Source organism: Malus sylvestris, chromosome 12 (assembly GCF_916048215.2).
Source record: "Malus sylvestris chromosome 12, drMalSylv7.2, whole genome shotgun sequence".
In the NCBI taxonomy this organism is placed as follows: domain Eukaryota; kingdom Viridiplantae; phylum Streptophyta; class Magnoliopsida; order Rosales; family Rosaceae; genus Malus; species Malus sylvestris.
In genome coordinates this window covers 28,535,319-28,559,298 of record NC_062271.1, presented here as the reverse complement: position 1 = coordinate 28,559,298, position 23,980 = coordinate 28,535,319, and the positions used below count along the sequence as shown (strand labels likewise).

General features: G+C 37.0%; 2 protein-coding genes and 2 long non-coding RNA genes across 12 annotated transcripts; all 4 read right to left on the bottom strand.

Annotated features, from left to right (window-relative positions):
* Positions 1-666: 666 nt before the first annotated feature.
* On the bottom strand, positions 667-2,892 carry LOC126594500 (uncharacterized). Of its 4 annotated transcripts, none has more exons than XR_007613296.1 (5): positions 2,618-2,892; positions 2,186-2,268; positions 2,009-2,099; positions 1,713-1,762; positions 667-1,098 (listed from the first exon to the last, which is right to left on the bottom strand). It is a non-coding gene; the product is annotated as an uncharacterized LOC126594500 (long non-coding RNA). The 4 variants fall into 4 exon arrangements; XR_007613297.1 differs by lacking the exon at positions 667-1,098 and adding an exon at positions 1,148-1,463; XR_007613298.1 differs by lacking the exon at positions 667-1,098 and adding an exon at positions 1,504-1,517.
* Positions 2,893-3,191: 299 nt separating this feature from the next.
* LOC126594460 (uncharacterized) lies at positions 3,192-23,102 on the bottom strand. The gene is made up of 2 exons (XM_050260795.1): positions 22,470-23,102; positions 3,192-4,366 (listed from the first exon to the last, which is right to left on the bottom strand). Exons 1-2 carry the CDS (start codon positions 23,085-23,087, stop codon positions 3,359-3,361), a joined length of 1,626 nt encoding a protein of 541 aa, XP_050116752.1. The 5' UTR covers positions 23,088-23,102; the 3' UTR covers positions 3,192-3,358.
* On the bottom strand, positions 7,266-9,152 carry LOC126594489 (nucleoside diphosphate kinase 2, chloroplastic-like). 5 transcript variants are annotated; one of them, XR_007613279.1, is made up of 4 exons: positions 8,908-9,152; positions 8,730-8,786; positions 7,716-8,456; positions 7,266-7,630 (listed from the first exon to the last, which is right to left on the bottom strand). XR_007613279.1 is itself a non-coding variant. In XM_050260831.1 (4 exons), exons 1-4 carry the CDS (start codon positions 9,124-9,126, stop codon positions 7,612-7,614), a joined length of 441 nt encoding a protein of 146 aa, XP_050116788.1. In that variant the 5' UTR covers positions 9,127-9,152; the 3' UTR covers positions 7,266-7,611. The 5 variants fall into 5 exon arrangements, 3 of the variants coding, with proteins under 3 accessions (XP_050116788.1, XP_050116789.1, XP_050116790.1); XR_007613278.1 differs by having other exon boundaries at positions 7,766-8,456; XM_050260831.1 differs by having other exon boundaries at positions 7,766-7,911.
* On the bottom strand, positions 16,183-18,780 carry LOC126594502 (uncharacterized). 2 transcript variants are annotated; one of them, XR_007613300.1, is made up of 5 exons: positions 18,444-18,780; positions 18,200-18,359; positions 18,026-18,094; positions 17,270-17,328; positions 16,183-16,381 (listed from the first exon to the last, which is right to left on the bottom strand). It is a non-coding gene; the product is annotated as an uncharacterized LOC126594502 (long non-coding RNA). The 2 variants fall into 2 exon arrangements; XR_007613299.1 differs by lacking the exon at positions 18,444-18,780 and having other exon boundaries at positions 18,200-18,436.
* Positions 23,103-23,980: the final 878 nt, after the last annotated feature.

The following is a 23,980-nucleotide window of genomic DNA, read 5'->3' as shown; positions in this document are numbered from 1 at the left end:
AAACCGATTCTAATGTAATGCTAAATTATTTTTTTCCAACATCAGGTTTGGGTGCCACTTTAAATGTGACAAAACCGAAAATGAATCATCAATTGCTCTTTTTTGACTTGGCTCCTTTGGCCTCGCTGTAAGTGTGAACAAACTTTTTTGATCCCGAATTCTTTATTATTTATGCTTATACATGCTTTGTTAAGATTGCTGAAATTGCAAGAATTTTATGCAGCGTCACAGATGACTTGGCTTGACTTCAATACCAAGAGGTTTAAAAAAGGTATTTATGATATTGTCATATTGATTCACCATGATTTAACAGGTAGAACTTGGAAATTAAACAAGCACAATCTCAAATCAGGATTTAGTTTTGAATTTTTGTGCAGGTGCATTTTGCCACATCACGAACATCTACTACTACACATTAGGGACAATTAAACAAGCACGTTGTAGAATCCATAAAAAAATCATGTAAATTGTATATAGTTAGGAATTAGAAATTAGCTATTTTGATGGTACATAGGCTCGTAATGCAAATCCAATAGAATCAAAATGAATCTGAAAGACTTATTATACCATGTGAATTAAGTTACTTTGATTAATTTCTGAATTATTTAGAAGTGGCTTTGATAGATTGTGGGTTACGATTCCAAAACCTGCTGCGAAGCATGGGCATTTTTGCTAGTGATAATTCTATTCATACCACAAAGGATTATATATACAAGCATGTATGCTTGACAGTTAAAGATCTTTACAAATAAGAAATACAATCAAAGTCAAGTTAGTTACAATATTAATTCATAAACCTTAAGAGAGATTATTTCCTTAGACAAGGCTACTTCTCTAAGTAGCTATCATCCTGCATCAATGACAACACACACTTCCACTTTGCATTAGGGGTGGTTCGGGTCGGGATCCCGAACCGAAACTCCTTTCCCAAATCCCAAACCAAAACATTTCGGGATGGGATTTTATATCCTGAAACCGAACCAAAAATGTGCATTTCCCGAAATTCGGGATTCCCGAAAGTGTTTCGGGATTTTCGGGATACTTCGGGATTGGGCCTTGAAGCCCAAAATGTTGGGCTTTTAAGATTGCAGCCAGCCACTGCCCAAAAAAAAAATTAAGGTTACACAGTCACTGCCTAGCCCACCTGTTTCAATTTCACCACAATATGAATATCACAATACCACATGTTTCAATTTTCATACAAAGGAAGCAACTAACAAGTCTACCAAACTATTTAATTAAAAGTGCATGCAACCAAAATGAAATAAGTTAAGTTTTACAAACCAAACTTCCAAATTGTCTACCAAACTAGTTAATTAAAAGTGCATGCAACCAAAATGAAATAAGTTAGGTTTTACAAACCAAACTCCAAACTCTTGTTTAAACTTAGAATGTCCCTAGTAGTTGTCTCTGATAACTGCTTTAAAAGCACTTTCAGGAAGAGGTAAACAATCCTTGAAAATCTGACATGAATACAAATTGCCAAAATTAAGTATCACAAAGCTTGAAAATCTGAGCTAAAAACAAACTGTCATTAAGTATCACAAACTGTCATTAGCTAAAAACAAACCATCATTCCATCGGAGGAGGTATCAAATGAACTCAAAACACTACGGATGACTAGTAAACCAGAGAACATGTGCCGCATATAAATGTGAACAAAGAACCCTCACCAATAGACTTAAACACATTATCCATAATTATGAAAGTACCTATAAGTTGAGTCCTCGTCCGCTTTGCTGCTCCCAATAGTATCGTATACCTTCACATACAAATCAAACTCTTATGATTTAGTGCCACTTCAAACCAGCATCAAATCGCTATTTTGAGAAAACTTCAAAATAAAAATTATGTTTGCAACAAAAAGAAAACTATTGAAAACAGATAGTTAAGAAATCAAAGTAACAACTGCGCTTTAAACTAGTTGTACATTAATACCATTCTATAATCCATAGCAATCATAACAGAAATAATACTAAGGCGATAACTGTTTATTTGCATCACTCACCGGAACACATGTGATCATTTGAAATTCATTATGGCAGAGCAGGCAGAGGTTTGTAATGGTAGCCCAATTGTCAATGCATGAGAAACATAACCTGAAAACCCCAAGATGAACCCATGTCATAAAACAAAATTCCTGTCTCTCTCTCACACACACACAACGCCACACTAAAGCACATACCAATGCTAGCAGCAATCGAGGCCCGTGTCGATTATTGCATTCATGCATATCCTACATGTTTCACCCTTGAAATTGGGATTGTCCTGCACATTATGACATCAAAATAAAATAAAAATCTCAAACAGATATGAAACCAAGCAGCTAGCTTGCGTATCTAAACACACAAATAAGTAGGACACAATCTACACTAGCTACAAAGCCACATGTAAGAACTCTCTCAAGCAATTGCAGCACCTCATGTAAGAACTCTCTCTCTCTCTCTCTCTGAGCAAATTTTATGTTAATTGTAGTTTACCATTGTTTATTTATGTTAAATTTTACAGGTTGTTGCTTGTATATTTTCATATGTTTAATTGGGTTTCTGTGAAATGCTGTCTGAAGAGTTAAAGAGAGAGAAAGGACAAAACCCCAGTGAAAATAAGAAACCCTAACCTGGATTTTGGGACTCAATTGGTTCCTTCCTGTGTTTGCGTGAGTCGTGGAGGATGAGAAGCAGCGTGGATTCGACGGAGGAGTAGAGCGGCGGGAGCACGGGTAGTGAGACTGTTTGTGAGAGTGTGTGAGGAAGAGACTGAGACTGTGAGTGAGAGTGGAGCACAGAGAGTGAACGCGAGAGTGGAGCACAGAGAGTGAGCGAGAGCGGAGCGGAGAGACCGAGAGTGAGTGAGTCCGAGAGATTTGATCACCAACCTAATACAATGACCTAACTAATGGACGATTGGATTAGATTTTAACAAATCCAATTGTTCAAGTAATTTCTAATTAAAAATTAAAAATAAATAAATAAATATATATATATATATATAATAATCGGTTCGGTTCGGGATTACCGAAAGCTTTCAAAGTTGTGGCCGAATCCCAACCCGAAACTTTCAGGACGGGTTCGGTTTCGGGTACCGAATGTTTCGGGAAATTCGGTTCGGGAATTTTTCGGTCAAATTTCGGGACGGGATCGGGATGGTTCGGGATTTTCGGGAAAAAATTCCACCCCTACTTTGCATAGCAGATGGATTATTTATCATAACTAAACGACACCCTTGAATTACCAACCCAATGGATATCGAGAAAGCGTCATTGACCTAGTTCATTACCCCAAACCCGAATTCCTACATGCGTACAAGGTGTCTGACCTAGTTAATTATTGTCTCAAGCTAACAGACCACGGCGGAGTAATTACACAACCGCAGGCGAATCAATCTCTTCAAAACGCGTTGCATCGTTACATGAAAAGGAGCCAGTAGTGATCATGTTCTTGAGACATGATTTTGACCTGAAGTACATGCGCCGCAACCACTTCGTCGCCCAAATAAGAAACCGAATAGTGTGTATTACACCAACTATGCCCAGCAAAGCAATCCAACTCAAAACGGATATCGCGTAAATGCGTGTAAAATATGTAGATGAATCCAAAGCAGTGTCATCAGGGACGATCATAAACAGCGCTTTTAGGTAGGTGAGTGCCAAGAATGTGAGAGTGACGCACATGGACATCGATAAGAGCCACGTGCACAACCGATTGTGGAGAGGAAATCCACTAACGAGCAAAAGGGTGACACTCAAAGAAGCAAGGAACGAGATGGTATTGTAATTTATGAAAGCGACGAATTCATCTGGCGAAATGTAGCCTAACACTGCAGTTCCAGCTATACATGTAGCATTTTCACTGCAAATTGTTCTGTTACAATTGGTTCCAGAATAATAAATGGTAGAGTTGGTGTCATTATCTCGCCAAACACCACCAGGTGGGTTAACTGCGGCTTGAAAAGTCATGGTCGAGATCACCGTTGCCACAATCATCAGCATGCCACGTATCTCGACCACCCAATTACTCGGATATCTCAACCATTCCATCAATTTTATCCAGCACCTCCTTGCTGGCGTTGATCCCTTTTCCGATGATGCTACTCGTTTGTGAAGCTTCTTTTTCTTCTTCACCCTTCTTGGATTTGGTGATACAACAACAGCAGCAGCGGCAACATCTGAGTTAGGCTTATCATTTTCATTATTTTCCCTTCTGATTAATCCTGCGTCTATCAAAATCTGTTGAATTTCTAAGCTTCTGCTAAACTCATCTCTTGCAATGCTGATGTACTCTAAGATATCTAACATGGTCAGAGACATCCCATTCACTCCAATTGCTGCTTCTCTTATAGCATCAACGGAAATCAGGTAACGTATCGTCTGTAAATAATATTACACTTTATTAATTTGGTGGAAATTATGCTCCTAAGGGGGAGCAAACAAAAGAAAGTACACGCATAAATTTTGATTAATCTCAATTTACTACCTTAAATTTTCTTTATTTTTAACATTTGACACATCTAAGTTTGAATTTACTACTTTGAACTTTCTTGATTTTCTACATTTGATATATCTAAATTTTGTTCGTCTCAATTTGGTATTTAATTAAACTCATAATTCTAGAATAGTTTCACAGATCCGTTAAATTTTTCGTTAAGAATTCTATTAACTGATGATGTGACGTCCATGTAAACAATAATTCAACGCCACATATTAATATGGGCCCACATGGTTATTAAAAAAATAAAAATGAACAAAAGAACTAAAATTAAAAAAAAAAATTAAAATACTAAACCTACAAACCTAAAAACCTAAAAGGGTGAAGATCATTTAAAAGAGAGTAAATTGTCGATTTGCCATCTAAACTTTCACCTAGTTTTCGATTTCCCCCCTAAACTTTTCGATTGGAAAATTAAGGACTCAAACTAATTTTTTTAGCCAATTTGCCCCATACCATTAGTTTTTCAAACATTCCATCCATATTTCTGTTAAGTGAGACCATGTGCACAACATGTGAGGGTAGTTAAGTCATTTCACTTTTAAAAATGATTAAAAAACTGAAAAAAAAATTTAAGAAAAAAAAACTTTCCCTCTATTTTTTCCCTCTAATTCTTATCCTCAATTTTATTTTTCACTCATTCTTATGCATGAGAAATGACAAATGGTGTTATTGTCTTCAAAAGTATCTAAGTTAATCTTTTTCTTGAAGCATGTTCTGCTATTTTTATTTTCTTTAACAAATTAATAATTTGACAAATGCTCATGGTGTTATTGTCTCAAAAGCAGTGCATTAATATAAGCATGTTACATGTTGTGCTTCATTTTAGAGACATTAAGACTTTACTAGTAGAAGAGTTAGAAGAGTTATAAAAATATTTTCCAACAGTTAACATGTCTGTCATCTAGTAAAAACTACAACAAGTCAAAGCAAAAAACTACTCCAATCACCAGCATCAAAACTTCAAAGATCGGCTAACTGCACTAATCCTAATTATTCATCCAATTTTCTAGCAATAGTATCCAACCAAATCACAAAAAAAAAAAAAAAAAGCATATCATACCCATCAACAAAGCTTTGCTTGCCTCCTCAAAGTACAATGTTTTCAAATAATAAATTAATTACTATAAAAGAGAAGAAAGTGCACAACTCAACCTAGAATCAAATGATGGATGTTTCAATTGCATTTTTGCACATTTAACATCATGAGCATTTGTCAAATTATTAATTTGTTAGAGAAAATAAAAATGGTAGTACGTGCTTCAATTTGAAGACAATAACACCATATGTCATTTCTCATGCATAGGAATGAGTGAAAATATAATTAAGGATAGGAATTAGAGAGAAAAAATAGAGGGAAAGTTTTTTTTTAAAAATTTATTTTCAGTTTTTTAATCATTTTTAAATGTGAAATGACTTAACTACACTCACATGTCGTGTACACAGTCTCACTTAACAGAAATATTGATGGAATGTTTGAAAAACTAACGGTCCGGGCGCAAATTGGCTAAAAAAATTAGTTTGAGTCCTTAATTTTTCAATTAAAAAGTTCGAGGAAATCGAAAGTTAGGTGAAAGTTTAAGAGGCAAATCGACAGTTTTAAAGAAGACAGAAGTCGTGCAGCTGACCATGAAGGTCTCCGACGACCACCACGGTAGATTCCAGGCCTAGCTGATCGACATTTGGGATCTTGAATGTGCAGAGGATCAAGCTATCGACAACCTCTACGGGAAACACGTCGGGCAATTGGGTCGGGTCCAGATTTCTAGATGGCCAATAAAAAACAATCCTGAGGTTCCTAACCCATTCGAGACTAAGCTTTCCGTCGGCCGACCAGCCAACTGGGGTTTTCGGATTAGGCTTTGGCTACGATGGGTTGTCTTCGGATTCGAAGTTGGTGATAGCGGAAGATGCTGAATCGATGACCGGTAACAATTCTGCTGCTAATACTTCTTGCAACTTTTTGAGATGCAGATGGACAGAATTCTCTTTTATTCCGGTTGAAAAGGAGGTAAGGGAAAGGAGTGGGTTGCAGATCTGGGGAACGGAAACCCATATGCATCACAAAAAGGAGTGGATTCATTCTACCGCTGCCCCATGTGCAGTCGAAGGGAGGGAGATAGAGGCTTTTGGTTTTTTGGACAAAGGGAGATAAAGGCTCGAATTTGGTCATCTGCGATTCCTCCTCAATGTTTATCAGATAACTTATGGGGGTGTAGTAAAATGAGGATTTAAGGAGTATGGATTCTCATCCTTCTATTTTTCTTTCTCTTACCTCCTCTTCTATTTGAACGATCACGGATAATCCACGATAATATCTTATATTAATTTTTTATAGAAACAAACAAATAAAATAGAGAATGTGAAATGAATGGATGAAAGGGGATAAAAAGAGGATGTAAGAGAATCCTAGTCTGAATTTTAAAACATCTTAAAAGACTTTAAAATTATAGTGTAGTCAACTAGGATTTTAAAAGATTTTAAAAGAATTCATTCAAATATTGGGTAGTCAATTAAAGAATTTTAAAAAACTTTATAATCCTAGTGTGGTCAACTAGGATTTTAAAAGATTTTTATAAAATCCATGCAAATCTATCGGCAGTAAAATATTCATAAATTATGAAAGATTTCTTTCAATAAGAGATTTTGTAAGATTTGCACTACTACAAAATTATTTATAACTGGCGGTTCAAAAACCGACAAAAAACATATATTACTGTCGGATTTTAAGCAAAATCCGACAGAAAATAAATGCAGTGACGGATATAATAAGTGACAGAATTACCAGCGTCAGAAAATACTTTAAAACCAACAAAAATAGTGTTGGATATATCCGACAGAGAATAAATTAATAATAGCATTTTCTGTCGGATAAAACCGATGTGTCGGTTAAAACCGCCAGGTAATATATTAATTATAAATAAGACCATACTCTGTCGGATAAAACCGACAGAAAATTGATTAATAATAAAAAAAAATATAAAAACGACATGACAGCATTATCCCTTCTTCTCCTTCTCCTTCTTGTTGAGCATTCTTCTTCTGCTCGAAATGACCCACCATGCTTGAACCAGATTCTGCAGCTAAGGAGCAAACCAGATTGAGCTAATAAGGTACACCATATTCTTCACTTCCTACAGTTCATCCTGAAAATACAAAGCAATGAGGATCAAATTGTTTGCCCATCTCCGGCCATTGATTGATGAAATGGCGAAGAGTATGAGTTGGCACCATGGATGGATCGTGAAGCTTTTGCATTGTGACAGGACATGAGAGATTACCTGAGAAAGCCATTTTTCGATGCTCTACTTGTCGTAGGTTTTTCTTGTGCAGAGAGTGACTGGATCTTTGAACCTCTGCTAAGTCTTGGGGGCACTGGAAGAGCTTCAAGCTGATACTGCTTGCTCCTTACATATACGGAGTCATTCTTTTATATTTGTAACTCACAATCCGACACATAAGCAAATGGAACTCAATAAAATCATACAAAGGAAAAGTTTCTGCAGACATCGAGCAATGATTTCTTAACAAGGAAGAGTATGACTCTTTACATATGCGAGGAGCCAAGTTTACAACTTTACCAACAAACAAAAATTTCAATCCAAAAAATAAAAACCGACAGCGTCTCAACTAACATTGTCCAAAAAAATGTCCTGAACTAAACATGAGAAATCTGAAATTTTCCATTCTTCGAATAATTGAATGAGGTAGGCAGAAAGGACACCAATGATTCTATTAGTCTACTATTATAGGGAATCTTCGTAATCAGGGAAGATGAGGATGCTGCTCGGTATACAAACCAAAATTAGTCAGAGACTAATTAGAGCACTGGTTTTCATTCAAGCTCTGGAGAAGGGAGGTTATCGAGGGATATTCAAGTGAAGTAAGGAAAGTTGAAGGTGAGCACTGGAAGAGCTTCAAGCCGGTCAGCTTAAATCCCTTCTTTTCAAACCTTGAGATTATCTCTCCAACCTAAAACAATTCACCCCATATCACACATATTAACACTAAGAACATCAAGCTAAAATCTAAAACCCGAGAGATCTTCCTCCTCCCCAGTCAATAAATGTGAATAAATTAAAGTTCAAGCTTTTGTTTTTTCAAAAGCCCAGAAGCGAAAATTTCAGAACACAATCAAAATTTCGAAAATTTCACAATTTCATAACTGCCCCAAGTTTTCCAGCTCCAATCACCCTTCAAATTGAACAAACTAAAATACAAGATTAGAGAATTAAATTAGCTTACGAGGCCACGTTGAACTCCATCAGGCTTCACCATTATGTCCGTCTCATCAACTTGTTCCTGAAAAAACACACAGCCGCCATTAAAACCCCAAAAATTCCAATTGGGTTTTTACTAAATGGAAAATCAAGCAACGGGTTTTCAACAATTTTGAAAAATACGAAGAGGGTAGGAGGCAAACCAGTGAAGCAACCAAGTGGGGAAGAAAGATTCGAGGTTTGGCGAGGGTTTTGGCATGGGAACGAGCTGCGAAATATGAGAAAAGATGGAGGTTCGAAGGGAATGCAGATAGTTGGTGATGGCTGGTGCGTAGGTTAGAGTTGCGGTGGGCGGAGGTTAAGTTGCTACAGGTGGAAAGGGTGGGGGGGGGGGGAGAATAACTTGTGCCTTGTTCATCCATGGTGATTGGAGCGAGAAGGAGAAGGAAATGAGGAGAAGAAAAAAGGAGGAAAGGAGAAGCACAGGCGTAAGGAAAGAGATTGAGGGGTTTTAATTTTAAAAATTGTCATTACTGTCGGTTAAAACCGACAAAAACAAAATGGCGGCATCCAAAAATTTTAAATTCCCCCCATTTTTGTTACAATTTAAAAAAATAAAATAATAATTGTGTTGTAAACATTCCTAGTTTAAGTATGATTGTGTAAATCCTAGATAAGATTTGATTCTAGTTATCATTTCCTATTACAACTTGTATTACTTGGAGAAGAAGGAATATCTTATCTCCCTTTACTACTATAAATAAAGGCACAATGTAGGAGGGATAACAACACACACATTCCCCTACAATTCTACAAACACACATCTCTCTCCTCTCTCTCTCTGCCGCCGGCCCTACTATCTCTGTCAGATAAAATAGACCACAACACGTTATCAGCACGCTCCTACCGCTGCGCTTAGGAATCTGACGTTGGAGATTTTTTTTTCTGCATCAAACCAGTTCATCCATATCATCACGCAATCAGGTTATTTCCAAACAACGGCTTTTAACTCGATATTTTGCAAGCCCTGATAGCATGAACATTCACCATGATGCATGACCCAACTTTACGTTTTACGTATTTTAGATTCTACGTAAATTGTGTATGCTTCATAATCAAAATTGCTACAATTATGTGAATTTGATATTTGCCATGAATTGAATCTTACATATGTACATGCATTGAAACTATTATTTGCATATGCATCAACATAAATATGTGATTCATTAAAATTATACATGCATTAATTCAATTATATTTTTAGGCCCCGAGATTTTATTATTTAATATTTTTTAAAATAATATGGGTTTTTATGTTTTCACCCACATTTTAATTTGGCCCCGAAGACCAAAATAACATTCATTCAATTATCATTATACAATATTTTTGCATATATTCGTTGCATATATATTTGTGTTTGCCTGTAGGAATATATGAACCTGAAGTTCATACTTACTTTGAAACCCGAAGTTTATTATAAACCTGCCTTGTTTGAAAACCCGAAGTTTTCACTTAAACATATCACCCATGAAACCCGAAGTTTTTCATACGAAATTATTAGTTTTTGGATATTAAGTTTTAATCCTTGAATAAATGAAATTATTTTGAATTGATACTTGTTTTTATAAACTTTTATGCATGTGACCGATTCAAATTAATTTTTCATTCTAGGTATGACTAGTGGTAAAGTTAGTTGTCTGGCAGATAGTGCAACCACGCATACTGTTTTGCGTGAACGCATCTATTTCACTAACTTCGTACCTAAGAATGCACCTCTGACAACCCTCTCAGGCCCATCCAACCTGATCGAAGGATACGGTAAGGCACGTATAATGTTGTCCAATGGTACAATCTTGACCATTGCTGAGGCACTCTATTCTCCACGTTCCGGAAGAACGTTACTAAGTTTCAAGGACATTAGAGATAACAACTACCACGCTGAAACCCACGTAGAAAACGGAGTTGAATTTCTGTGCGTAACTTCCTACGAATATGGCCAGAAGCGTATTCTAGAGAAGATGTAGCGTAACCCGAGTGGTCTGTATACTACGACCATACGCCCCATAGAATGCCACTATGTGGCCGGCCCTACCACAGGGACTGCGCACGAAATTACACTTTGGCAAGATCGTTTGGGACATCCTGGACGAATAGCGATGCGCCGTATCCTCAAAACTTCACACGGGCATCCACTAACCCGAAGCTTAGGTTCGATCCATGAAATCGCATGTCAAACATGTTCTATGGGAAAGCTTATTACTAAGCCTTCTTATGACAAGATTCGTTCGAATCCTCCCATTTTTCTACAACGGATTCAGGGGGACATTTGTGGACCGATTCAACCTCCTTGCGGACCATTTAGATATTTTATGGTTTTGGTTGACGCTTCTACACGTTGGTCACACGTGTGCTTGTTGTCCACAAGGAACGCTGCATTCTCCAAACTGTTGGCTCAGGTTATCAAGCTCAGGGCTCACCACCCTGATTATCCGATTAAATCTATTCGATTGGATAATGCTGGAGAATTCACATCTAAAACTTTTGATGACTATTGCATGTCGGTTGGGGTTGAAGTTGAACATCATGTACCCCATGTTCACACCCAGAACGGCCTGGCAGAGGCTTTCATTAAGCGTTTACAAATGATTGCTCGATCGTTGGTCATACGTACCAAGCTCCTGATCGCTGCTTGGGGCCATGCAATATTGCACGCAGCAAAGTTGGTCCGCCTGAGGCCTGTTGTGACACAACCATTTAGTGCCCTTCAGTTGGTCACCGGATGCGAACCCGACATATCGCATCTGCGCGTTTTTGGTTGTGCGGTCTATGTGCCGATCTCGCCGCCCTTACGTACAAAAATGGGGCCTCAGTGAAGGATGGGAATCTATGTCGGATATGATTCTCCTTCGATTATTCGTTACTTAGAAACTTTGACAGGCGATCTGTTTACCGCTCGTTTCGCGGATTGTCACTTCTATGAGACAGTCTTCCCGTCGTTAGGGGGAGATAAGAACGTCAACGTTCCTAATGAACGACGCGAATTATCATGGACGACTCCCACTTTGTCTCATTTAGATCCCCGCACCGCTCAGTCTGAAGCTGAAGTGCAGCGTATATTAGATCTCCAGAGCATAGCTCAGAGCATGCCAGATGCTTTCACCGATCTAGCGCGCATGACAAGATCACATATTCCAGCTGCGAATACGCCTGCAAAGATAGATGTACCAAATGTACGACGGACTACCGTCCTACAAGCCCGGGACGCCAATTCTGGTGATCCACGTACATTAGCGGCTAGCCAATCATCTACCCCTACACAAAAGCGTGGCAGACCCCTTGGTTCAAAGGATTCACACCCCCGGAAGAGGAAAACCACGGCACAAGGTCCTGAAAAGCCTACCGTGAATCCGAATATCGCTTACTCATTTTACCCAACTCATGAGGAAATTCTAGATTATGGAAGCGTCCTTAAAGAGACGAATCCTCCTCCCGAGAATCGTGAGATTTCGATCTATTATGCTAGCTTAGATGATGTGTGGCGTAGAAATGAGATGATTGTCGACGATGCATTAGCATTTGCAGTAGCTACTGAGATCATGTTGAGCGATGACATTGAACCGCGTTCCGTTGATGAATGTCGACGTAGAGCTGATTGGTCAAACTGGAAACAAGCAATCCAAGTCGAACTTGATTCACTTGCGAAACGTAAGGTGTTTGGACCTGTAGTTCCTACTCCTCCACATGTGAAGCCCGTTGGCTACAAGTGGGTTTTCATTTGGAAGCGTAATGAGAAGAACGAAATTGTGCGTTACAAAGCTCGTCTTGTAGCACAAGGTTTCTCATAACGCCCCGGGATTGACTATGACGAAACTTACTCACCCGTTATGGATGTGATTACTTTTCGATACCTTATCAGTTTGGTAGTTTCCGAAAAACTGGATATGCAGCTGATGGACGTAGTAACCGCGTATCTCTATGGGGATCTTGATACGAAAATTTATATGAAAGTCCCCGAAGGACTTACATTGACTGGTTCAAATATTTTCAAACCCCGGAACACGCTCTCAATTCGGTTGAGGCGTTCACTATACGGTTTGAAACAATCCGGAAGAATGTGGTATAACCGTTTGAGTGAGTATTTGACTAGTCAGGGATATGTGAATTACGAACTATGCCCTTGTGTGTTCATTAAGAAGTCACATTCCGGATTTGCGATTGTTGCAGTATATGTCGATGACATGAATCTCATCGGAACTCCTGAAGAGCTCGCAAGAACTGCTTCGCACCTGAAGTCGGAATTTGAGATGAAAGATCTAGGTAAGACTCGATACTGTCTCGGTCTCGAGATAGAGCATTGTTCGGATGGAATCTTAGTACATCAATCGAACTACACCCAGAAGGTGTTGCGCCGTTTTAATGAGGATAAAGCGAAGCCTTCGAGTACTCCTATGGTCGTTCGTACGCTAGATGCAAAGCGAGATCCCTTCCGTCCGAATGAGGATGATAAAGAGATTTTGGAGCCTGAAGTTCCTTATCTAAGTGCGATAGGCACTTTATTGTACTTAGCTCAATGCACTAGACCCGACATCTCCTTCGCTGTTAATCTTTTGGCAAGATACAGCAATGCACCAACACGCAGACACTGGACTGGCGTTAAAGACATCTTCCGTTACCTTAAGGGTACTACGGATTTGAGCTTATTCTATCCCTACGAATCCTCGAGTGATGCCGCACCTTATGCTCATCGGGTTAATTCTCGCCTTGTTGGTTATGCCGACGTTGGATACTTATTTGATCCGCACAAGGCGCGTTCTCAAACGGGTTATGTCTTTACCGTTGGAGGCACCGCAATATCTTGGAGGTCAACTAAACAGACCTTAGTTGCCACTTCGTCTAACCATGCTGAAATTCTCGCCTTACATGAAGCAACTCGGGAATGCTTTTGGTTGAGAGCAATAGTGGGCATATTCGAAGCTCCTGTGATCTTCATCCCGCCGTTAATGCCCCGACGACGATTTTTGAAGACAACGCAGCTTGCATCGAACAGCTCAAGAAGGGTTACATCAAAGGAGACAGCACCAAGCATATTGCGCCGAAGTTCTTCTTTACACATCAACAACAAGAGCATCAGAAGATTGAAGTCACACAAATCCGATCACAAGACAATATGGCCGACCTCTTCACCAAATCACTACCGAAGACGACGTTTCAGAAACTTGTTCATGGAATTGGTATGCGTAAACTTTCTGAGTTGTAACTTTGCTATTTCTCTTTGGAATTATGTCAAACTCAGGGGGAGTATCTTCTGGATACTTGCTTGATCTTAATGTACTCTTTTTCCCTACGATTAGGAGCATTTTTCCCACTGGGTTTTTGCTACCTAACTAGGTTTTAACGAGGCACCCACATTGGGCTGGTCATATCCCTGATGACGTCCTGTAGACGTTTCTTTTGACTTTGCATTTCTCACGCATTTTTCCTTAGACTATGGATTTTGTCCCTACTTGGGTTTTTGCCATAGCCTTAGGGTTTTTTAGTGAGACTTACTACTTATGCAAGTTCCTATCTTATTGAGAATAAGCGTTGTTCCTTGGAATCAATGCCGACAAGTCGACTTCCTCAACTTCTGCATGATGCTGAATCTACCTTGAGTATTTACACACTCAAGGGGGAGTGTTGTAAACATTCCTAGTTTAAGTATGATTGTGTAAATCCTAGATAAGATTTGATTCTAGTTATCCTTTCCTATTACAACTTGTATTACTTGGAGAAGAAGGAATATCTTATCTCCCTTTACTACTATAAATAAAGGCTCAATGTATGAGGGATAACAACACACACATTCCCCTACAATTCTACAAACACACATCTCTCTCCTCTCTCTCTCTGCCGCCAGCCCTACTCTCTCTGTCAGATAAAATAGACCACAACAAATTGTTTGATTTAATAAATAAATAATATATATTTATATAGAATACGTTTTTAAAAATTAAATAAATAATTGTTTGGTTTAATAGATAATAACTCAAGTAAAATATGCGATAAATAAACAAAAAGAGAATTGTACAATGAAAATGTCATCACACAAACTAAATATTGTCTAATCAATACTTGAAAAACATAAATAAAAATTTTGCACAAATTACTTTTCCCACTTCAAAATTTAGGCAAATTTAACGGAGATATGCATTCTACGAAACTAGTTTCCATGATCTAACCGTCAAACTTATTTGTAGATACTACAAGATCACATACGTAAAAAATTGCAAAAAAAAAAAACATTCAGAGCTTAGGTAACGGAACAAAAGTTTTCGACGGTTATAAACGAAAAATCACAATTTAATGGTTATTTTAGCTCCGATTTTGATGATTTTTTACAGCAACACTCCTCGACCCTATAAGAATGCAATGAATAAATTTGATTTTCAATTTAAAATATTTACACTAGTAGATACCACAAAATCTTATTTTATACTTAATGGAAGTATAACATTAATTCTAAGTGTTTATTTAATCTACCGTTTTGACGCGATACACATTCTACGAAAACTTTTTTCAATAATCTAATCGTCAAACTTGTTTGTATACACTCCAAGATCACATACGTAAAAAATTACAAAAAAAAAACATTCAGATATTAGCTAACAAAACAAAAGTTTTCGACGGTTATAAACGAAAAATCACAATTTAATGGTTATTTTAGCTCTGATTTTGATGATTTTTTACAGCTATACTCCTTGACTTTATAAGAATGCATTGAACTAATTCGATCTTCAATTTAAAATATTTACACTATACTTAATGGAAGTATAATATTAACTCTAAGTGTTTGTTTAATCTACCATTTTGACGCGATATGCATTCTATGAAACTTTTTTCAACGATCCAACCGTCAAACTTATTTGTACATACTCCGAGATCGCATACATAAAAAATCACAAAAAACAAATATTCAGAGATTAGGTAACATAACAAAAGTTTTCGACGGTTATAAACGAAAAATCACAATTTAACGGTTATTTTAGCTCTAATTTTGATGATTTTTTACAGCTACACTTCTCGACCCTATAAGAATGCATTGAATTAATTCGATTTTCAATTTAAAATATTTACACTAGTGGATTTTATACTTAATGGAAGTATAATATTAACTCTAAGTGTTTGTTTAATCTACCATTTTGACACGATATGCATTCTACGAAACTTTTTTCAACGATCCAACTGTCAAACTTATTTGTACACACTCCGAGATCGCATACATAAAAAATCACAAAAAACAAACATTCAGAGATTAGGTAACATACAAAAGTTTTCGACGGTTATAAACGAAAAATCACAATTTAACGGTTATTTTAGCTCTGATTTTGATGATTTTTTACAGCTACACTCCTCGACCCCATAAGAATGCATTGAATGAATTCGATCTTCAATTTAAAATATTTACACTAGTGGATAATGTTTTATACTTAATGAAAGTATAACATTAACTGACACACCCCGTCCCGAAGGAGGGCATGCTGGCCGTCACGTGAGAGTGACGTAACCATTTGCACAGTACGGAAGCTTTAATTATACAATTTATAAGTTGATACACCCGAAGGTGAGTCCTAATTTTGTCCAATCTGTCAGAACACCGTCGAATTCCTCGTAGTCACCACACCTTTGTGATTCCTGAACCTGGAGGGGCGCAAAACCAAAATTGAGTGGGTCAGTAAAACAATTCTTTTCCAAATCCAAACATTTCTCAAAACGTTGTAACCCCTCTCCGTAAAACCTGTATACTTTCCCAGAAATGTAAAATATAAATATACATATATATTCTCAAAACTTCATTTTTACTATCTCAACATTATCTCGTTATCAATCATGCCATGCCATGTCATCTCAACATTTCTCATATTAATTATGCCATGCCACATCATCTCAACAGTAATAAGGTATGAATGCATCAACATAATCATATCAGGTGCAAGAAAGTAATCAACCGTAGGCCCTTTAATAGCCCTGTACGGTTGAACCTAGAGCTCAAAATCTATCATTATCACTCTACCGGAGTCACCTCTGTGACCCGTCCGGCCTTCTGCACACAAGTTACGCTCTAGTGCTTCTCATAAATCATCTGTGCACATAATCTAAGGTCACCCACCAGTCGGAATCTCACTAACACTCTCGCGACTGGTCTGTCGTACCCACTCCGCGTGGACTGTACGACTAGCATCTACTTGGATCCAAGGCGAGCGTGCGATGCGGTGAATACTATAAGCACTAAACCATGGTGCAGGATTTGAGCTCAATATATATCATCATCATCATAACAGTAATTAAATACTCATCTGTGCGTCCACCGCACCATTTCATACATATGCATCATATATTAATTCATGCATGGCATTTCAACTCACATTTCCATATACTTTTCATATCAATTCTATGCATGGTATTTCACTTCCCGTTTTTCCACATAACTCATATGCATTTCATTTTAAACATAATTTCATGCATTTTCAATTTCTGGGAAAACGTTAAGTATATATATATATACGGAAAACAAAACTGCCCACTCACCTGGAGTTCGTCCAACAACTCCCTAGCACCACACATCAAGGCGTCATGACGATCGCCGCCTAGAATAGTAATCAAATCCAGGCTCAAAATTCATATCGATAGAATATATAACTTATATAAAATACGTCACTACGTAGTTCGATCCGGAAGATCTGCCACTCAGATTTTAAATCCATAACTTCCAGAGGTCCACAATATACCTCTAGGACAACATCCTAAAATTTCATTACCATCCAACGGTCGGATCTCCGTCAATTTCCAAAACTAAGTGACGGTTAACATTTTATATTATGGACTTACAATTCCAATTCCGGAAGATCCGTAACTCGGATTCCCAATCCGTAAGTTCCAATAATCCTCAAATATTACGTATTACAACGTATCAAATTTTGGTGACGATCCAACGGTCGGATCATCAATTCACATTTTCACCTAAATGTGAAAACTATAAAACGTTATTTGAACACCTAACCAACAATCCTCAATAACTTTCTCATACGGTGTTCAATTTAGGTATATGAATATACCACAGTGATCTACTCGACGTCACGGACGTCGACATATTTTTAAAATAATTTTATTTTTATTTTTTTTTTTACTGTAGCACCTTCTTCTTCCTTGGGTCGCCGGACTGGTTTTTCCGGCGGCCGTTTTCTGGGCAGTTTTTCAAATTGCCATAACTTTGTCATTTCTCAACGAAATCAAGTGATTCAAAAACGAAAGTTGTAGCCCTTGAAGAGAAAAAGAGAATGGTACCTTTCACAACACCTAGTTCGCCGTGTTTTGTCCGGAAACTGCCTCGAAAGCCTCGGAGGTCGCCGGAAACTGGGTATTTTTCAAATGAGTATAACTTCTTCAATACTCAATGAAATTGAGTGAAACAAAAAGGAAAGTTGTAGTACTTGACGAGACGAAGAGATTGATACCTACCTCGACTCCTAACTCGCCGGGGATTCGCCGGAAAACGCCTCGAAAGCTCCGGCCAAACTTTGAACTTGTCGATCTCCGTGTTCTTACGTCCGAAAACTTCCAACGAAGCACTCCGAGCTTCCTTGGGACATCCTAAAGCTCACTGTGATCTTGTTTTAAGCTAAAACACCACCATTTAAGAGTTTATGAACAGTGCCATTTCACGGGTACTTTGAAAACTAGGGTTTTCCGAAGTAGAACTTACCTGAAAATGGTACCTACGTGATCGTGAAGTCCTCAGGGTTGCAATGGTGGTCTTAACTTGGACGTTCGTGGAGATTTGATTGTGGTTTGTGTGTGAGTCCGTATGTTAGAGAGTAAGAGAGAGAGAGAGTGAAAATCTGAAATGGAAGAAGAAGAGAGAGAAGGAAAGGTTACGGAAAATGGGGAGGAAATTAGGGTATAGGACCCTACCTAAAGTCCAACACAACAATAGCTTAGAAATTTTAGGTAAAACAAACACCAAAATTACGCACCTTAATCCCGTTTAAGGGCGTTTTTGTAATTTCACGTCCTCGGAATTAAAAATTCCGGGACGGGCTGTGACATTAACTCTTAAGTGTTTATTAAATCTATCAATTTGATAAGATATGCATTATACGAAACTAGTTTCAACAATCAAACCATCAAATATGTTTGTATATACTCCGAGATAGCATGTGTAAAAAATCAGAAAAAAAAACATTCCGAGATTAGGTAACGGGACTGTGAGTGAAAAATAAAATATTACGAAAAAATGCTTTTGGGTTTTTGTTGTTATATAACTCGTTTGATATTTAGATGAATATTGTATGGATTTACTTGCTCAATCACATAGCAGATTTAAAACGGATAACTTATATGTTTTCTTGCATAAACTTGTATGTATTTTATTTATCAAAATTCTTGCATAGAAAATCATTTTACAAGCATCAAGAATCTGAGAAATTACTTTCATAATATTCTTTGGATTTCAATTAGATGATGTGTAATTTTGTGAGTATCTGATTAATGGGATCTTGTTATTTGTTCTTGTTTATTTGTCTAATTACCTTGTTTTAACAGTTCCTGTTGGCAGGCATTAATAGTATTTTTGGAGGTAACATTTGAAGAAGAGACAAGATGGTACGATGCTCGTTTTGCTATTTTGGTTCAGCGGGTTGCTAAAATTCTTCATTGTTTGCATATTCTTAATTGAGAGACAATTTTTTGTATGTGCAGGTGAAGTTCATAGCTGAGAAGCTCCGTAGGATTATGGACTACAAACACAACATTTGTAATATGTATGTTATTGCGCACGTTGACCATGGTTTGTATTATATTGCACTTATTTTACACATTATTTATTTATTTATAATCAATATAACATTTTAAAATATTAAGCAAAAGAATTGGAAAATTTACAAATTGAGGGGAAGAGAAGATAAAGATTGAAGATGAAGAGAAAACGAGTAAAATGAAGATGAGGAAGAAAATGAAATCTGAAAGAACAACAAATTGAAAAGGGCGAATTTTTGTCGGTTATAATTGACACATTACTAAAATAATAACCGTCAGAATACTAAAATAATAAAATAATCAATTTATGTCGGTTATAACCGCCACCAATAACTTAAAAACCGCCATAATCTGTCAAAAATATATATTTTTTAAATTCAAAAATACTATCGGTTATAACCGACAGGAATTTTATAATACCCGCCAGTAATTATCCGTCAGAAATTTATGTCGGATATAACCGACATGATTTTTCTAATATCCGTCACTAATTAAATAATGTGTCGAATATAATTTATCCGACAATATTTTTCTAAATCCGCCACTATCATCCGCCACCTAAATCTAATATTGTAGTAGTGTTGAGAAGAGATTATAAGCATAACAAAATCCTACATCCACCCTAAAATTTCTTTTCAATCCCTTCGCTCTTTCTCTCTCTCTCCATTCTGCAACTTGATATTTCAATCCCTTAGCACGATATTGTCCGCTTTGGGCCCCGACCATGCCCTTATTGTTTTGTTTCTGGGAACTCAGACGAGAACTGCCCAGTAGGTCACCCATCGTAGGATTGCTCTCGCCCGAAGCCAATGAGCTCCCAAAAAGCCTCGTGCTAGGTAGAGATGAGAATATACATATAAGGCTTACAAGATCCACTCCCCTGGGCGATGTGGGATGTTATATTCATTGCTAGGCTGTTGGACAGCACCAAGTTCTTGAACCGCCGAAGCAACGACGGTTTTAGCAAATCTGGGTTTGGCTTCGAAGTTTTTGGGTTTTCTTCTTAAAACCAAAGTGTGAAGGTTTGAGCTTCAATCGAAGCTCTATCAACGACATGGCTAGGTTTTGTATTAGAGAAATTGGAGGTTTGGTTTGTTGATTAAGGGATGTGTGGCTATGATTCTCATGATGGGAGGGGGTAAGGTAGGAGAAAATGAAGGATGGTTGGCTGGGATTGCGGTGGGGTGTGGGGGAAAGAGGAAAAGGATCCTCTTCGGATCCCTTCCTCCTAATCCACCAAATCAAGGAATCTGTGCTGTTGAAATTTGATTCAACGGTTACAAAAATAGGTCCACTTTAAAAGTTATAATAACTTCAACCGTTGGATCAAATTTCAATGGTCCAGATCCCTTGATTTGGTGGATAGAGCATCTCCAAAGGAAATATCAAATATAGTATGTCAAAATTTTATTTGATGGTTGATGTGGCAAATTGAATACAAGTGCTAAATTATATTCTTTTCCGATGGATGTGTCAAATATTTATTTTATTATTTTATTGGGCCTAGAGTTACATTAACAATTAAAAAATAATCAAAATTAGTTTTAGTTTTTATTCTATTGGTTGTTAATGGGATCCATGCATTAAAAATTACATTAAACATATTTGACTCATTCTTTGTTTGCTGTAAAAGAAGGAAGCTAGAAACCAAGGAGTCAAATGACTCACATGCCACATCATATATGGCATATCCTTTGGAGAGCACTTAAATGTCTTTTAATCATATTTGGCATATTTGACATCTTCTTTGGAGATGGTCTTAGGAGGAAGGGATCTAAAGATGATCCCTTTTCGGGGAAATAGATAGGATATGGTGGTTTTTTTTTTAATTCCACGTGGGTGCATTTTGACACATGGTGTTCAATTATTGTCCACGTATGCACCACATCACCAATTAATGGTTGATTTAACACTAACCTTAATGGATGTATGAAATTGTCCTAAAACTATGATTTCATATACCACTTTGGCAGCGACGAAGTTAGAAATTTATGTCAGGAGGGGCCTTTAAACTAAATGCAAGAAATTAAAAAAAAATATAGTAATATAGTTAATTGGAGAACAATTAAAAGTCAATTTTTCTAGCTTTTTAGTTAAAGTCAGAGCTTTAAAATTTAGATAAAATTTAGTATTGAGATGGTTATGTTATAAAAATAGAGCTTGTTTACAAGTTTTGGTTAAAAAGGATTTCATATGTTAGATTCAAGTGAAAATTAAGGTTATGACTAGCTCAAAAATATTGTAAGATGTTTCTTTCAACATAACGTAAAAATTTAAGGTTATGACTAGCTCAAAAATATTACAAGATATTTCTTTCAACATAACTGAATCTTATTCTCGAATATATAAACCTTATTTTATATGAACTGATAAAAAAGGTAAAAGGTTTTTGGCTGTGGACATCTATTATTGGGAGTTTTAAAATCATTGGCATCAGCAAGTTTCGAACAGTGGACCTCGTGTACAACCAAACTCTACTTAACCATTACACCACATACTTCTATTGTTATTTTAAGTGGACAAAACATACGACTGCAAATTCCAGGATGGGTCTTGCCCACTACACTTTGGGATGAAAAAACTTGATATACCAAATTTTAAAAACTAAGAAATTTCAAGTTAATAAACTGAGATTAACCAAAATAAAAAATTTGGGCAATTTAGTAATTACATAAACATAAATTTTACTATTTTTTACAGCAACCTCACATCCAAGTTAGTAAAAACTCAAAAAAACAAAAAAATTGTTAAATAAAAAACTTACAAATAAAATAAAATAATTAAAAAAAACTGCTCATCATTATACCAATTTTCGTAACTAATTTTTTTTTTAATTTTTAAAACTAGTTACACTTCATAATAAAAAACAAAACAAAATAAAATTGTTCATGCAGTGTGGGCATCTGCTAGTATTAATTAATATAGTAAAAAATTAAGACTATCCAGTATAGAAAATGGAAATATATATATGTACCTTAATTTGCCTTAGCATCAAAGCTAAGTGCAGGATGGTCACACCACCATCACAGCCAGCTCTTGAGTTGAGGAACTCACCATTTCTGTCGTCTCTTTCAACTAACAGTCTTCCAACCAACAGTTTCAAGCACTCTAACTGGTTGTTTATAATACACAAGTGCAAAACTGTTTCTTTTGATCTGTTTTCAACTTTGACATAAATGGACTCAGGATTTTTATCAATCAACTTCTGGAGCACCTCAACTTCTCCTCTCATGGCTGCATAGTGAAGAGGGATTCTTCCCTTTTCATCGCAACGCAAGCATGCATTAGCATACACAGATAACAAAGCTTCGACAGTCTCCTTCTGGCCTTCAGCAGAAGCCAAGTGCAGGGGCGTGCGTCCATCGGCGTCCACTCGCTCTGCAAGTTTGGGATTTTTAGTGCAAAGGGATTTGGTAAACTCAGCGTGGCCGAGCAAAGCCGAAACATGCAAGGGGGTTCCGGTTTTTCCGGTCTGCAGGGATATTCTCCTTGGAATTTCTGGGTCTTTTTCAATCAATCTGTTGAAGTATTCCACATCCCCAGTTCGTGATGCCTCGTATACTTCATCTTCATCATGCCTTGTGATCTCCATTGTTTTTTTTTTCTCTCTTTCTGAACTTTGCTTTACTTAGAAAAAATTTCAGAGAGCGATCGATTATTTGTAATAGCGAACAAAATGCGCGTATATCAAAAGGACTCTTATAAGGTCAAATATAAAAGCAATTACAAAACGACTCTAAGGTGCTTCGCGTATGTCCGCATGGACTGATTCTAACCGTACGTTGAAGCTTCTGTAGAGCTCACAAATTATCGACGACCAATTGGGACGGAGCCAGAAATTTCTTCTAGTGGGGGCAACCGAAAACAACTAAGAAAACCTTATTATAGTATGGTTATATGCAATATGATATTAACGATGGTTTCAAATGATGATGTATCATAATTTCAATGTTACAAAAAATTCAATATAGTAGTGGAAAGTGGCAAAGTGATGAGAAAAATATAAGTACATAATAGATAGGAGAGGATTTTTTCGGTTTGAATGACAGAACAAGAGCACTAATGCTCATATAATATTTGATATGGAGTATAAGTAGAATGAATGTATGTTGGATATTAGATACATATATTTTCTTCAAAAATATTTCGTGCATATTATATAATTGTAGTCTGCAACTAAACAAATGAATTACTTGAGTGGGGACATCTGCCTCCAGTGAGCCTTCATTGGCTCCGTCCATGCGACCAAGACCAGTCCCCATCCTGCATGCAAGTGGCTTAAAGCTGATACGTACACGTAGCAAAATTATTTTTGTTGCGTGAGGTGGTTTTAGAATAGGAATGTAAATATTGTGTAAATATTAGAGTCCTTTATTAGGAATGATATTTCTTTTGTCCTTTTTTAGTTTACCTTGGAGAAAAAGGATTGTATGTATTATATTCCCAATTATGCAATACATGAAAATCAAGCCGTAAAATTCTATT